This window comes from Syngnathus floridae, chromosome 9 (assembly GCF_059516105.1).
Source record: "Syngnathus floridae isolate MCC-2025c chromosome 9, RoL_Sflo_1.0, whole genome shotgun sequence".
Taxonomy (NCBI): domain Eukaryota; kingdom Metazoa; phylum Chordata; class Actinopteri; order Syngnathiformes; family Syngnathidae; genus Syngnathus; species Syngnathus floridae.
This window is the reverse complement of record NC_142421.1, coordinates 6,126,865-6,141,578: the sequence shown is the minus strand read 5'-3', so window position 1 is coordinate 6,141,578 and position 14,714 is coordinate 6,126,865. Positions and strand designations below refer to the sequence as shown.

The following is a 14,714-nucleotide window of genomic DNA, read 5'->3' as shown; positions in this document are numbered from 1 at the left end:
GCGAAACTGTCGCTGCAGGCCCGTGAACTTCTGTGGCTGCTTCCTTGTTCCTGACATGAGTCGGCACAAGATTAATGACCTTCCTGTTTTGGGCTCCAGTGTCTCCTGCACGACACTTTTTGAAGTTCACTTCTAAAATGTAACAGAATGATTTGGAGGAAACTGTTAAACGGGTGCACATGGACTTACACCAGCAAACATTTCACTTGTACTGCCATTGCAAGCACTAATAAAAGCACTTAGCTGTCACTTGTAGTGAAAGAGAGCAAAACAAATTATTTCCTGTAAGTCACCTGACCATGGAGGCGTTACATTGCCTCAAGCAACTCCACCTCCTCTCTCTCTCTTGCTCACTCACTTCCTGTATCAAATTCATGTTGCAGAAGGCATGCTGAAAAAAAAATCTGAAAAAATTCAAGTGTATTTACTAAGTTTAAATGTTAAGTGTGTTGGGAATGTACCAAAACAAATGATTTTTAGATGGTCAGCGATCTAAGCCCGCATGTACACAATAAGACAGGAAGTGCATATATACATTCAGCTTTAACATCCATGCAAGATGTTACATAAACTCTGCCTTTAAAGTTGATTGCAGTTGATAAATGCCCGGAGCAAACCACAAGCTTTGTTTGCAAAGGCGTCTAAACAAGTATGTACAATTTATTTAATGATGCTTATTTAATCTGGGCTGACCAATGCTGGCATAAAGTTTTACTGCGATTCTTTTGGAGGTTATTAGCATAACAACACTTGGAATTTACTATAAGCACTGTCACAATACTGGCTGATGATTCAACAATGAAATTAGTTCAAAACATGAGAAGCTTGTTGCCTAATTGTTTGGATTTTTTGGTCAATGGAGGAGAAAATGTGTGCAAGTTCATATTGCAACATTTGCAGGAAACTATAATGTGGAGGGTTGTATGGCGTCACCATCCTCTTTTTTGAAGTGTGTGAGTCAAGGTATTTTATAAGGCTCCAGGAAATGTTCGGTATTTGGCAGTGTAGGGTGACATTCTCACAGGCGCTTTCCAGTTTTGTGTGCCAGTGAAGGTGTAGTTTCAAAAAGTTGATTCATATTTTTAATCACAAACAGTATGATGATTACTATAATTCAACTCCAAACTTTTGCATGGATGATGTCACATGAGATGTCAGCTCATATCATCATCACAAAGGTAAATTTTATTTTATCTTCATTGTATTTTATAATTAACATCTTCATATGCTTATGTAACAGTTATGTTCAAACACAGAGTTTCTAGTGTTTACTTTATGTTTATGTACCTGGGGTAGAAAGATGGGATGTATAGACAGAAAAAAAATATAAGAACGGAAAATAAGTGATACAGTGGGAATAAAAGCAGATGGGTGGTTTGTGGGGGAAGGGGGGGGACCCCAAAAACTCCTTGTTCATGCCAGCCGGACTCCCAGCCCCTCCTCCTCCTCTTTTCCACCCCCAGCCTCTTCCTAAATGTTGAACTGTGACACGCCCTGTTTTATAGCATATGATTATCTGGTCCTCTTCACATAGACAGCCAAAATCTTGCAGCACACACAGTTTTGATTTGATTCTTGTTGATGTATCTCATGTGAAATTGCACATCGAAACTCGGACCCCTGTTATAAATCTGGGTGTAGGATGTACTGCAGCTCAGGTAGCTGGCTCCAGCTCACCCATTATCCTGATTATGATAAGCAATAGAAAATGGCTAGATGGGAGTCAATGGCATGATCTGAAACCAATAGAGCATGCAAAAAGAGGAATTTGGTGATTTTATTTTGCTGCTCATTGACTACAAAGAAATTTAATCCAAGTGTTAAAAATGGTTACATTTACAGTTATATCAATCACATATTGAAAAAAATGTAGGTACAGATATAACATGCCTGTACTTCCAAAATGGTCAAATCAATGAAACCTTTATGACACATCAGTCAAATCTTGATAGTTTTATTTCAAATTAATCGTCGTGGTGTATAGAGGAAAATGTATCAAAATGGCCGTTGTCCAGATACTTTTGAACCGAGAAAAAAGAGAAACCAAGAAAGAGGAGCAACCGGATTTGTCACCAAGAGGGAGATGAAAGAAGAGCGAGAGAAATCAAGCTAAAAGGAGGGAGGGAAGGAGGGAGGGAGAGATGTTGTGGGTACAGCTCTCCAGTTGGCCCTGCCCTCTCTGCTCAGTGAGCCATTTCCTGTTTTTGACCTGAAATCTTTATTTAGAACCATTCCTCCTCGCTGCTTAGCATTCATGACTTGGCGTCAAGTCTAGAGGGATGAAAAAAAAATAAAATAAAATCAGATTTTAAGGCTTAGTTATTTGGTATGGTGACGTTAGAGCCGTTGTCTGACCAGAGTTGCTTGCTTGAATTTTCACGCTTTCTAATCAGTGATTAATCACAAATATCCAACATTTCAAAGCTATATGACTAAACCATTGCATAATGTGGTTGACCTCTGATTTGTATGGCTAGAAAAACACATTTTCTCCATTTTAAATAATAGAACTAGAAATACGTACCCCGACATATGAGGTTTCGCAGTTATGAAGTGTTTCCACCTACTTGCTGATTTTCATATATACACTTTTGAATGATTAATTAACCTGTGCATCTACCTGTTGTCATTCATACAAATGAATGATAATGTGAATAATGTTTGCTTTCAACAAAAAAAGCCCAGGTTTCACACTGGCTGGAGTGTGAGTAATTATTTAATCGTTGAGGCGTTCACAACATTAAGTGTGGAAGGAAGGAAAACATTTTTTTAAAGTCATATAGCAGTGATAACAAGTTGTTGCTATGCAACTTACAAATACTTGTGGCATTGGGCTGCATGCCATTGCAGGAACTTGGATGACTATAAATGTGACATTGTTGTTTAACGTCATCAACTTTTATTTTTATCCTCATGTGCTGCATAGTTTGTAAAATGTCACTGTAAAGTGTCACTTTTCTCACCTTTGTGTGTTCTTGCTAATGTATAAATCCTGATAGCTGGAGCCCCACATTTTTCTAATTATAATTCAGATGGCACTGAGCAGAGACGACTGGGTTCCAAATATCCAGCTCAATCAAAAACAAACCCTTGTGGCAACAGTTTTGGTCAAAGTCTGTCCTGAGAGTAGAAACCCTGTCTGAACAAATATGGAAAACAGCATTGTTTCTGTGTGTGTAGAAGCACAACATTGAGTGTGCAGTGGGGGGTAGGTAGTAAGTGCGCAAACACTTTCAGTTGCCCTGTCTTGTGCACGCTAATGCCCCGCCACTGCTGTCTTGTCTGCACAGGCAGACAATTTGCCTATCTGTAAGTTTACTCCTCATCTGTCATCTGCTAATATGGGATGTTATTTACTGGCATCACATTGGCCGGATCAATAACATCAAAAACAGATTCATAGTTATAACTAGTTTGAAACACAGTGGAGTGGGGGGGCTGGAAAGGGGGGTGGAGTAAATATAATGGCGTCACATGTCAGGGCAGCTGCTGCTTTGCTGTTTCGTCTTCTTGTATCAGGTTGTTGACAAAAGTACAGTGCAGGGATCCGTTGTGCAGAATGCTTTGCAAGAAACCACAGTTTAAAAGTTAAATAAAATCAAATATGGCTGATCAACATAATTCCCTGAGTTATGGTTTCTTTTTAAATTTGACGTGCAACAAAAGTGAAGGTGTTGAACACATGGAAAATGATAAATCAAACATAATGCCCTCAAACATCACAATATGATAACGTATAATAATGAAGAAGGTTTGTGCCTATTTATCGCTGACCTTTGTCCTCTATGCGTCTTGTACGGTTGATATTTATTGCATTTATTGCTAACTGTCCACTTAATATGTCCCAGGCTGGGCTCTTTTTTTTTTTTTTGCCCACTTCTTTCCACTTTGGCGTCAAACGTCACGAATCAGTTCGTGCAGACTCTTTTGCAAGTTTGTCCGACAGTCCGCGAAGGCAGCAGCGTTCCTACCAGCGAGGCAGTTTCTCCCTCCTATCAGCGCCATTGTGTGACAGAGTCTCCAGCAGTGAGGACACCTTGTTTTTCCTCTTGTCGAGTGGACTGTTTAAATACCCCCATGTTTCTCTTCCAAACTCCGACGGACCCGAATCTGGTAAGACACTTAATTACACTCAAAATTCATCTCGAGCATCCAAACCTGCTGTACAGAGCGCGCAGCCGTGTTACAGTACAGAATTTTGGACTGAATACAGACTCGTGAATGCAGGGGTGTTCGTTATAGTTGATGGAGGACCGTGAGGAAAGAAAGTTATTATTTAATGTCTTCAGACAATACTTTTTTCCCCTCCACCCAGCAATCGTCCTTCAGCAGAGGCAACCACAGCCGCTTTGCAGTTAATAGCCGAAAAGTGTTTGAACTTTTCCAGTTTCCGTACGGTTTCTGTTTTGGCTCCAGCGACATGTTAACAATCACAATCTTTTAAAAGCGCCTCCTTTTAAAGCTAATTGTAGCATTGTTGACCCGTAAAGCTGCCGTAGCGTGTAGTTTTTTTTTTTAAACCCCATTCAGTGGGACTGTCTCAGTCTCTGGAGGAGGAGAGGGGGGGCAGTGTTTTGTAACATGCACCACAACACGGCAGCCTGCAAGAAATGACTGGAGCTCCCTCTTCACTGACTGGCTGATTCTCAAGGGTCGTATAGGTCGTGTGAGTGGTGTTAGGTCCGTCTGGAGGAGAATCCCACCAGTCCACTGAGTCAGTTTGGGAGGTGTGTGTCTGATGACAACTTAAAGAATTGGAGGTGCTGCAAGAGAGCTGTTGGAGTGCATGCTTCTCATGTCCCATAAGAGAGGTGCGTGGTACGGGGCTATTATAATTACTCCTTGCATTATAACTCGTGTCATTCATTCATTTGTCCATAATAATGAGTATAATAATCGAGCGTTCTTCCATCATGTGTGTTAAGGTACAGATGAATTAAAACTGTGTATCCACGTGTTGCCAATCCTACAACAATATAAGTCCGGCCTTCCTTCGAGTATATAAACCTGTTTTATAAAACAGACACAAATTTCACATTGATGTCAGTGCAGATACATATGGTAGTGAGCTGTACATGTCTACAATAGCAAGATAGATGTATATTACAGTAGTAAGACAAGTAGAGTATACTGCAGCTGTCAACGGGTAGATAACAGTAATGATGCCGGGATAGTTTAAAAGACAGCTAGGTAGTTAAAAGGTGAGTATACTGCAGGTATGACACACCATTGAGGTAGTGATAACATAGTGAGAGGCTCAAGAGGGAAATATACTGCTATAATGAAAGAGGTGGGTACTGCATGTACACTGAAGGATAAATCTGTATACTGCAGTAATATGGGAGTTGAAATATTACAAAAAGTTTCACTGCTAGCAAAATAGGTGTACTGCAGCCATTGACCAGACAGATTGAGGTTGTAGAGTTCAGTGGTTCCTGGGGCTGTTGCTGGAAGTGTCGAGCTGTGTTTTCTCCCACCAGCAAGGAAGAGAGGAGTGCTCCACAGCATGCAGACCCGTCCGGCTGCGTGACCTAAATCATCTCCTCTCTCTTTTTGCTTACTACACATAATGTGTATTTCAGGAAAGAAAGTCTTTGTGGATACAATTATTGTAATTATTTTCGAAAACACTCGTCATCGATCAGTGTTAATGTAATTCACGGTGTGCCATGTGCGTTCGGCTTTAATCGGACACATTCTGAATGTGCTGGAGCCACTTTGGGTGAGTGGCTTGCTACACGCAGCAGCCAATCACATCCATCGTCTAATACAAATTCTTTCGTAACTTCATCACTGTCCACTGTCTCCTTGTGAATGTCTCGTAGGAACTGTAGTGCTTTGTAACCAAGCTTGTCATCATTGTGTTGTGAAATGGCTGTCTAATACGCAGCTGACCTCTGTCATGTGAATGATAGCATGATGGGACACGGAAAGAAACTCGCACGTGCACGTACGCACACACTTGATGTGTTGAGTGCAAAGCAGGGCAGTTTGAGCAAAGTCCTGAGTGAATGTGCCACAATGTGTAGCACACGTGTTGCGGAACATTCATCGTGTGTGTTTGCGTGTCTTAGTCTATCTTTACTTTGTGCATCCAGAACCTGAAATAGCCCTGTAAACGCGAGGGGGAGGGGTGGATGTGTAGCACAGGCATGGAAACCAGGGTATCCGGTTTCAGGATCATAATATCACTGCAGAGTCCATCCCCTTGCAGCGCTCTACTGCGCAACAAATTCAAACGCACTCACTGCGACTCTTGCATGACTTTTATTTACCGTACGTTGGGTTCGGTTGTATTGTTATCAGTTTAAGGTTAAGATGCTCAGTTGGCGTGACATAGTCATATTTCAGTGCGCGACCGTCGTATTAAATGGCCGATCTTGCCCCAGAGCCCAGACGACCTAACAGGGCCAGAGAATTTTTTTTATGGGGTTGTTATTATGTAAATGAGGTCATTTAAGTCACATTGGGGCAAATTTCGGGATGGCTCGCGAACAGATGTGTTTTGGGAAACGCAGTTGCTAGCTGCATCATAGCTCCAAACGGATTTGTGTGATTTTGAGTTGTGTGCCGTCATTGTATTAGGAACATTTTGTGTATCTTCTTGTGAGCAGAGACAGCCATGACTTAGCCTCAGAAGGACAAAAGGCTTTTTGAGGGTTCTAGGGTTAAGGCTGAGGACGACACCAATGACGAGACCGCGAGTCATGGCTCTTTTCATTAGTTCAAAAAACATGTCAGTTTGCCCCATGTGTTTGTTACAATATATATAAAAAAACAATCATCATTATAGTTTCAAAATAAAGGGGACCAAGTTGTCGACAAGCAGATGACACATTATTTGACGTTTGTCAGATGGCATCCCTGCTAGAAGAGCACTTTAAGCTTATGCCCCAAATGGAAAACTCTTTGGGGAAAATGAAGTGATTTGCTATTAAGAAAAAAAAAATTAAGAAAAAATCTCTATGAGGGGAAAAATTTAGATGGTGAAGGAGTCATGGGATGAAAAAGAATGAAAAGCAGAGAAGAGGAGAGGCGGGGCAGACGGAAAGGGAAGAGGAGGACACTGAAGTGGAATGTAAGGGGTGGGGCACCTCTGGTATGTCAGCAGCCCTGTACACTGTGTGCATAAGTGAGTTGGAGTCCAAACACCCTGACATGAGTCAGAGAGGCACACATACGCAGCTGCTTCAACTTTCAAAGTCGCTCGCTCACTCTTTAATGTTCTTCTGAACCAGGACCCTGTTTTCTGCTACGCACGTATGAAGATGCTGGGGGCTGCTCAATCATGGGTAAAAATCCAAATCGCCATTATTTTGTTCAATATTGAAATCACCATTATATTTTTGAAATTGGAGCAGCATTTATTGAACACAACAAATAAATTCTATCCTCTCAAATATCTTTAAGGTACATGTTAAACATGGCCTGGATCTCCACACACACACGTGGGGGCGTCGCGCATGCACGTCTCAGAGCGGAAACACCAAATAAGCGTTTGTCCTCCATTATGTGAATTTTGAGATGGTCTGGACCCAAAATCATAATTACGATTCAAATTCGATTTATTGAGCAGCCCTAGTAGATGCTCAAAAAGTCAGTCAGATCATTAGAGATCATTGCTGAGCAGAACACCTATGAGGTTGCGCAATCATTTTCCAGGAGGAGGTCATGCACCAAGGTACATGAATAGGAGTTGCAAAAGCAAAATTCAATCAGACTGAATCATTTTGGAAATGCTTTCCCAATCGAGGTCTTGTAAGCACCATTTGCATCTTGCATGATGGCATTCGTCCTAACAGTTCACATTAGGGCCATCCCGACCCCAATATATTTTTATTTTTTATTTATTTTTTAATCTGGACTTTGTTGTCTAGAACTGGTGCATGACTATTTTGTCATGTATACTGGACACTTGCGCTGAAATGTTGCACGTTACACGAGTATCCGACTCCACCTTCTTTACCTCCTCCTCTTCCACCTCCCCTCCCTCTCCTCTCCTCCTTCATACCCCCCGAAGCAACCCCCACTACCATTTCGTTCTTTGTCATCTCTTTGGGTGAATTCCCAGCTGACTCTGTTTGTCATGGCAACCAACCAGTCATGGTGACTGGGCCTGCAGCTCACACTTCCTGTGTGTGTGTGTGTGTATAGCGACTGGCTCTATGAGCCTGTCAGCCTGGATTAGAATCAAACATACTGCAGCGATGCTCGCTCTTTCACTCGTTTGTCTCATTTTTTTTTTTTCCTGCTCTTGTCCAATCGGATTGCAAACGTATTTCAAAGCGCTTGAATAGTTGCACAAATAAATCTACAACTTTATTGATAGAGCATATTTCACGACGGCTGCAGTATTGTGCGCCTGGTCACTATGTCTTGCACACTGAGAGGCTCTGTGCTGTACTCGCATAGCGGGAGGGAGGAAGGGGTTTGGCTTCACATGTGGCCTATGATCTTGTGCTACAGCAAGGAACACTGCTATTACGTAACGTGTGTGTTTATGTGTTGCCCCCTCCAGTCTGTAGCAACAAGGCTCCCATTCCTTCCGCATTTTGGTTTAAATGCCTGCTTTATTATTAAATTTGATGCTTTAATAAACCCGCTGGATCAAAGCAGCTTCTTGAAATACTCTACAGTAGGGGCTTGATATGTGAGTTTGATTTGTTCGAAACGCTCCAATCGCAAATCAACTTTTACCATTGAAATGAATTGAAATTCCTTTAATCTGTTCCAGATTGCCAACACCTCCCCAAAAAACAAAACTTTTTTCACCGATTTAGAAATATTCCACAGGAACATTGATGTTCTTAGATTGCAAAATGTTAGTAACGCAAATCACTTCCCTCACAATCGATCTCTATTTGACATTTTTCCCCCAAATTTGGAATTGACACGACGTGCCAGTCAGTATCTTGCCTTTGGAATGAATGCAAATGCGTGTTAGCGCACTCGCTAACCTGCGCAAACCAAGTGAATTTAGACGATATATCCAGCTTGTAATTATTTTTCATATTTTTCATGTTTCAATAGCTAGAAACAAATGGGACCGTTCTTGATGGATGGGCACTCCTGATATTTGCATAACAATGAAGTCAATTTTCTATGATCTGTTCTTTATCTCTTTGCCTTCCAGATTTATGTTCAGTAAAGGTGCCAAGCGAAAACTGGATGAGGATGAAGAGGTGCTGGAAGGCAAAACGCTGGAGGCATCGCAGCCACTGCCGGCGGCGGGAGGAGGATGCGGCCTCGGCCACGAGGGCCTGTCCAAGGTGTCGTACACCCTTCAGAGGCAGACCATCTTCAACATCTCACTCATGAAGCTGTACAGCCAGCGGCCGCTGAGAGAGCCCAGCCTGGAGCGGCGCGTCCTCATCAACAACATGCTGCGGCGCATCCAGGACGAACTCAAGCAAGAAGGCTCCTTACGACCGTTGCTCCTGCCGCCGTCGCCGCCGCCCGACGACCCGATGGACGAGGGCTACCGTGAGGCCCCGCCCTCTTTCGGGGTCCTGTCGGCTACGGTGACAGCCCAAGTATCCCCCCCGCCTTCTGCGCTGTTAATGCCTGCGATCATTCCTCCTCCCTCGCCACACCCGTCGGTGCCTCCCGCCTGCCCGCCTCCGTTGGATCTCTGCCTCACTCCAGCTTCTTTGCTGGAAGACGACGGTGCCGATTCCTCCTTTTGTGCGTCGTCTCCGCCCACCCCTCCTCTCTCGCCTCCCCCATTACAAAGTCAGACGTCCGCCACCATCTCTCCGTTGCCGCCGCCTCCTGCCTCGTCCGTTGCCGCGGGTGGCATGGATTTATGTCCTCCTACAGCCATAACTAGGACGGCAGCATCGCATTCAATAACAGTAACTACCTCCCTCTCTCCCGCCGCACTCGCCCAGCCCTCCCACTTAGCTGCAGCCTCGGGCCCAGCAAAAAACTGCCCGATGTCGGTCTCCAAAGCCGAAGTGGCTTGCGTCTCGCTCGCAGAAGGCACCTGCGCCGACCATCGACTGATGGACAGCCTGCCCGCGGTTACCCCGGGTGACATTTACGCCTCTCCTTCGCCCCCCTCGACATCGTCCGGGTTCCTCACCGACCTGGCGCTGGACGACGTCCTCTTCGCCGACATAGACACGTCCATGTACGATTTTGATCCCTGCATGACGGCGGGGGCGGTCAGCGTCACCGCCGGCGCCAGCATCGCCAAAATACCGCCGGTGGTGACGGCAGACGACCTCCTCAGATCGCTGGCGTCTCCGTACAGCGGCCCCGCCCCGCAGGTTTCAGCCAATCAGCCTTTCAAAATCGATCTGACAGAACTTGATCACATCATGGAAGTGTTGGTTGGTTCATGACAACCAGGTGCCCCCCCTCCCCTGCCTTTTACACACAGACACTGCAATCCAGACAAGAGAATGAAATGAATATTTTAGACGGATCTGGGATTTGTTTTTGTTGTTTTTCATTTTGTGGTTTTAACAGATTGCAATTGTAATTTTCAGCTGTCACGCTCTGACAACTGTTCCTACTACTACTACTTCAACACTGTGCATGGACTGTCCTCACCTTTCCAAACACAGAAATGAAACTAATGGGAAGCAAAAGACACAAATCAGTTTACATCTCGATACAGGTGAGGACCTCCGAGGAACTAATTCCCTAATAACAACGTTAATTGGTAACATTGACCTTAGCCATAGCCATTTCCCCCCCCCAGTCCTAGGAGGAGCCTCACTGGTACAGGAATTGTGACTGTGGAGACTCACACACACAACACACGTAACAGACACACGTGCACACTAAATGTGTGTGTCTTTGAGCAGATGAGTGCCTTCTAAAAAATGACCACTTATTCAATTCTCGTCCCCCCGTTTCCTCTGAGTTGTCACTTAGAATATTGTTTTATTTATAAAATGTATTGTTCACTTATTGAGGGATGTCCTCATGATCAAATAATAATAATTTCATTGTCTTTTAATAGGGTCGCTTTTATGTTTAATATGCATCTTTTGTCTCACAAGGAAAAAGCCTGATATCATTTTTCTGAAACTCTTCAGAGAGGTCATGTAATGATGATCTTAGTTCAGGTCTGGGTTTACCAACATGCTGGTGCAAAGCGGTGTGGAATGCTATTTTATACTGGCTTTTAAAAAAAAAACAAAAAAAAAACTTTGCAGCAGAATTCTGATCCGCTACAGAGTAGAGATTGTTTTGTTTACATTTACAAACCGTTGTCGAATCTTATGTCAGGCAACCAAAACAGAGTTATGCACAAGAACTGTAAACAAATCAGCTATCACATTTTGCCAAGCCATGATGGCACATGAATCATTTCCTTAAAATTGTATGAACACACTAGTGTATTTCTAGATATGCCTTCTTGATTTTTTTTTATTTTGTGTGCAACCGATTCAGTAAGTTGATAAATGACAGCGAGGCGTACAGTATTACACAAAATCTATTTGCACAAACGCTTGTGTTGAGAATAGAAGCCCATATTTACAAAATCTCAGGGTTTTACTCACGTCATGATATTGTGCAGCAGCATTTTGAGGTTTACCTCAAACACCCTGAGTCTTTATAAACATACAATACTTAGAGGACAAAATCTGTCCAGTCATCAAAGTGATTGTTGCACAATCGAGGCCGCAAAAAAAACCTTTGTATTATTGCCTGTGTCACATATTAAGCCCAATTGTGCACAAAGTTGTACCGTATTTCCTTAAATGGTGGTCTCCACTCTTGAGAAATTCCTCTCCGAAAATGACTGCAAATTATTATATTCCTCTGTCTACTCATGTCATTATTTGAATGTGACAAATGATTACGTTACATAATTGTTAGTCAGATTGATCTAAAAGTATGATGCAAGCAGTCCAGGATGAGGAAAAGCAGTATAGGAAATTGACAGTCCCCCCCTGAAATTGAATTAACCACTATGTGAGAAAATACGGTATTTTCCTGTGTACCAAAATATGTATGTAGCAAAAAAAAAAGCAACTCAGTTTAGTCAATCCCATAATCTGTGTTCATACATCTGTTTATTTTAACCTATTTTACTCAAGTTCGCTTAGCGTTGATGTAGTTTTATCACTGACCAAAAGTTGTCCAGTCTACTACAGCGAATGCAGTCACGTTTTAATGTATTATGTGACAAAACTTCCAATTTTCCAACAAAATAGCTTTTCAAACGGGGCTGCTTGGCTTGTTTCGAAACACATCAGGGGATCGTATCAAGGGCGTTCGTTTACACCGTCTGAGCAATTGCACCCGAGTCAGAAATTCAGAAATTTTTTTGCAAATCGGCAGCTACCAAGATTATCTTGGTTGTTTTATTTCTCACCTGACAGGTGGTAAGGTAAGAGACCAGAGACAAGCAGTCCAGTTTCCAAAACATGATGTCCACAATGCATCTACATCCATTTGTCTTCTTGTACTCATCCCTGCTCACCTCTCAAAGAAGTATTTGTCTGAAAGCAAGCTGCCATGTTTTTAGCTTTCTGTGGCACTGTCCAATCTTGTTTGAATTTTTTTAGAATGAACGCCTGTAAACACGCAACACTTAGCGATTCGGGAAATGCTCAATTTCCTTTGTACACGTAATAATTTGCTAGTGTACTGCTACAAAACGCATTAATGAGTGGCGCTTTTAATACTTTTGCCATTGTGATGTTTGGTCACCCACCTAAGCATGTTCATACAGTATGAAACGAAGTTAAGGGAGATGCCGACACCTACTATTGTGTTCGTGGTGCCTGCTGGGAACGCCCATTTTTACTGTTAGCCAAAAGCGAAAGGTGTTTAAGTCGCGGACTTTCAAAACCATCTGCACCACTTCTTGTTTTCATAAACAACTTCATCAGGTTTTCTTTTTTTTAATTTTTTTTTTTTTTTTTTAAAGATGCTTTATGGTGTTTTTTTCTCTGTCAATGAAGTTATTTATTCTTTTTTTTCTGCTCTGTGTAAATATATTTATTTTAATTTGAAGTGAACCTTTGGATTGTAAATATCGTGTACAGATTGCGTAGTCAGAATGTACTCTGCTCCAGATAGGATTGTATCTGAGTGTGGAATTAGGGTGGAATTTTTTTTTTTCTTCTTTGAATTGTATACATGGGTCTTTTTTCTTCCTTTTATATGTCTTTTATACTTTTTTGTTCACTGTTTTCCAATTGAACTGTTTATGCAGCAAAAAAACAAAACAAGAACCCATCTGCAACCTTCAGATATCAAGATTCCAAAGCTTGTCATGGATGCCTCTTTGCCAAATGTTATGTACATAGGATGAACAAATCCTGGGACTTGACGGATCCGTTTTTCTTATTGAATTTCTTCAGCCAGCGCTGTGCAAGCATGCGACACAGCACTACTTCCTGGGATAGACCGACCCAAGTCAAGGCCGAGTTCCTCCAAAGGCTGGATTTTTTTTTTCCACAGACCTTCGAGTTGTGCCTTGTTCTATTCAATGGAACACAAAACACTCTTATCCGTCTCTTCTCTCTCTGTAAGAGAAAAATATATATATATATATGAGATAAAGTGACTGCTGACTATGAATTTGAAAGTCTTACTTTTGTAGTTTTATAAATATAAATATATACATATATATTACACACACACAAACACAATAAAGAGTAAAAGAACATTACTGGTGGTTTGTTTTGAAAACGAGAGCAACCTTTCCACTCACGCTACCGTCACCTTCATGTATTTATCCATTTTCTGTACTGCCTAACCTGTTCAGCGTTGTGGAGAGCTGGATACAACATACCTGATTCAAATGATCAGCTCATCAGCAAGCTCTATAAAAGCCTGATAGCGATCCTGATTATTTAAATCGGTTGCGTTGTAGTGGCGATGCATCGAGTAAAACAGGCTGGATATGAGCCAGAACTGCCCCTCTCCATTCTACCGAGCAGTATGCCACCACCGCCAACTGGCCCTGGACTGAGGCCCTCGCCAGTCAACCTGGCGAGGTATGGTTGCCCACCTGGGACCTTTCCTTGCGGTTGACACCCAGAAGCCAAGTTCAACTCTCCACCATGGCTGTCGGATGTTGTGAGTGAGCAGGATATTCTCAATATGTCGACATCACACAAATATTCGTTTTACTACTGGGTGAGTTATAATAGTAGTTTAGGATTTTTCAAAATGAATCCGGTCATCGACAACAAATTGATTATGGAATTAATCAGCTTGTATTTTAATCATTTAAAATGTCTTTTAAGTAAAGATTCTGCAAAATTTTTGATTTCAGGGTCTCAAAAGTAATCATTCACAGATTTCTCTTGTCCTTTTATTAATCAATGGAATAATCAACATAATAATCTATTCTGATAATATTGGATTGTGACAGCACTGCACGGCTGTTTGTTTGTCTTTGCACCAAATCTTAAGTGTCTGGATATCACACTAACTGTCTGCAGAAGAAAGCTGATCCTTTTGCTATGTCTTCCACTCTGTTTGTTTTCTCTTCTCGTTGACACTGGCACAGCACCAACATTTGCTGCCACTGTTGGACAGTCATGACTTCTGTTCTGCAGGGCTGCTGGTTATTTCCAGCATTTAGGCCACACAGCTGTGAGGGGATGGGGGGGACAGTCTGTCTCTATTGGCAAAGGGAGGGAGGGCTAGTTTAGCTCAACTTAGCAACAGCCAAGCTAAGGTCAGTGAGGACAACGCAGAAGGCAGGTGAGGACACAGAGCGTGTTTTCTCAAGATGC

General features: G+C 42.4%; 1 protein-coding gene across 5 annotated transcripts; it reads left to right on the top strand.

The window, feature by feature from the left end:
* Window positions 1–546: 546 nt before the first annotated feature.
* sertad2b (SERTA domain containing 2b) lies at window positions 547–13,636 on the top strand. 5 transcript variants are annotated; one of them, XM_088384745.1, is made up of 2 exons: window positions 547–649; window positions 9,134–13,636. In XM_088384745.1, the coding sequence occupies exons 1-2, from the start codon at window positions 603–605 to the stop codon at window positions 10,344–10,346; spliced, it is 1,260 nt and encodes a 419-aa protein (XP_088240871.1). In that variant the 5' UTR covers window positions 547–602; the 3' UTR covers window positions 10,347–13,636. The 5 variants fall into 5 exon arrangements, with proteins under 5 accessions (XP_088240871.1, XP_088240872.1, XP_088240874.1 ...); XM_088384746.1 differs by lacking the exon at window positions 547–649 and adding an exon at window positions 866–1,178; XM_088384748.1 differs by lacking the exon at window positions 547–649 and adding an exon at window positions 3,825–4,113.
* Window positions 13,637–14,714: the final 1,078 nt, after the last annotated feature.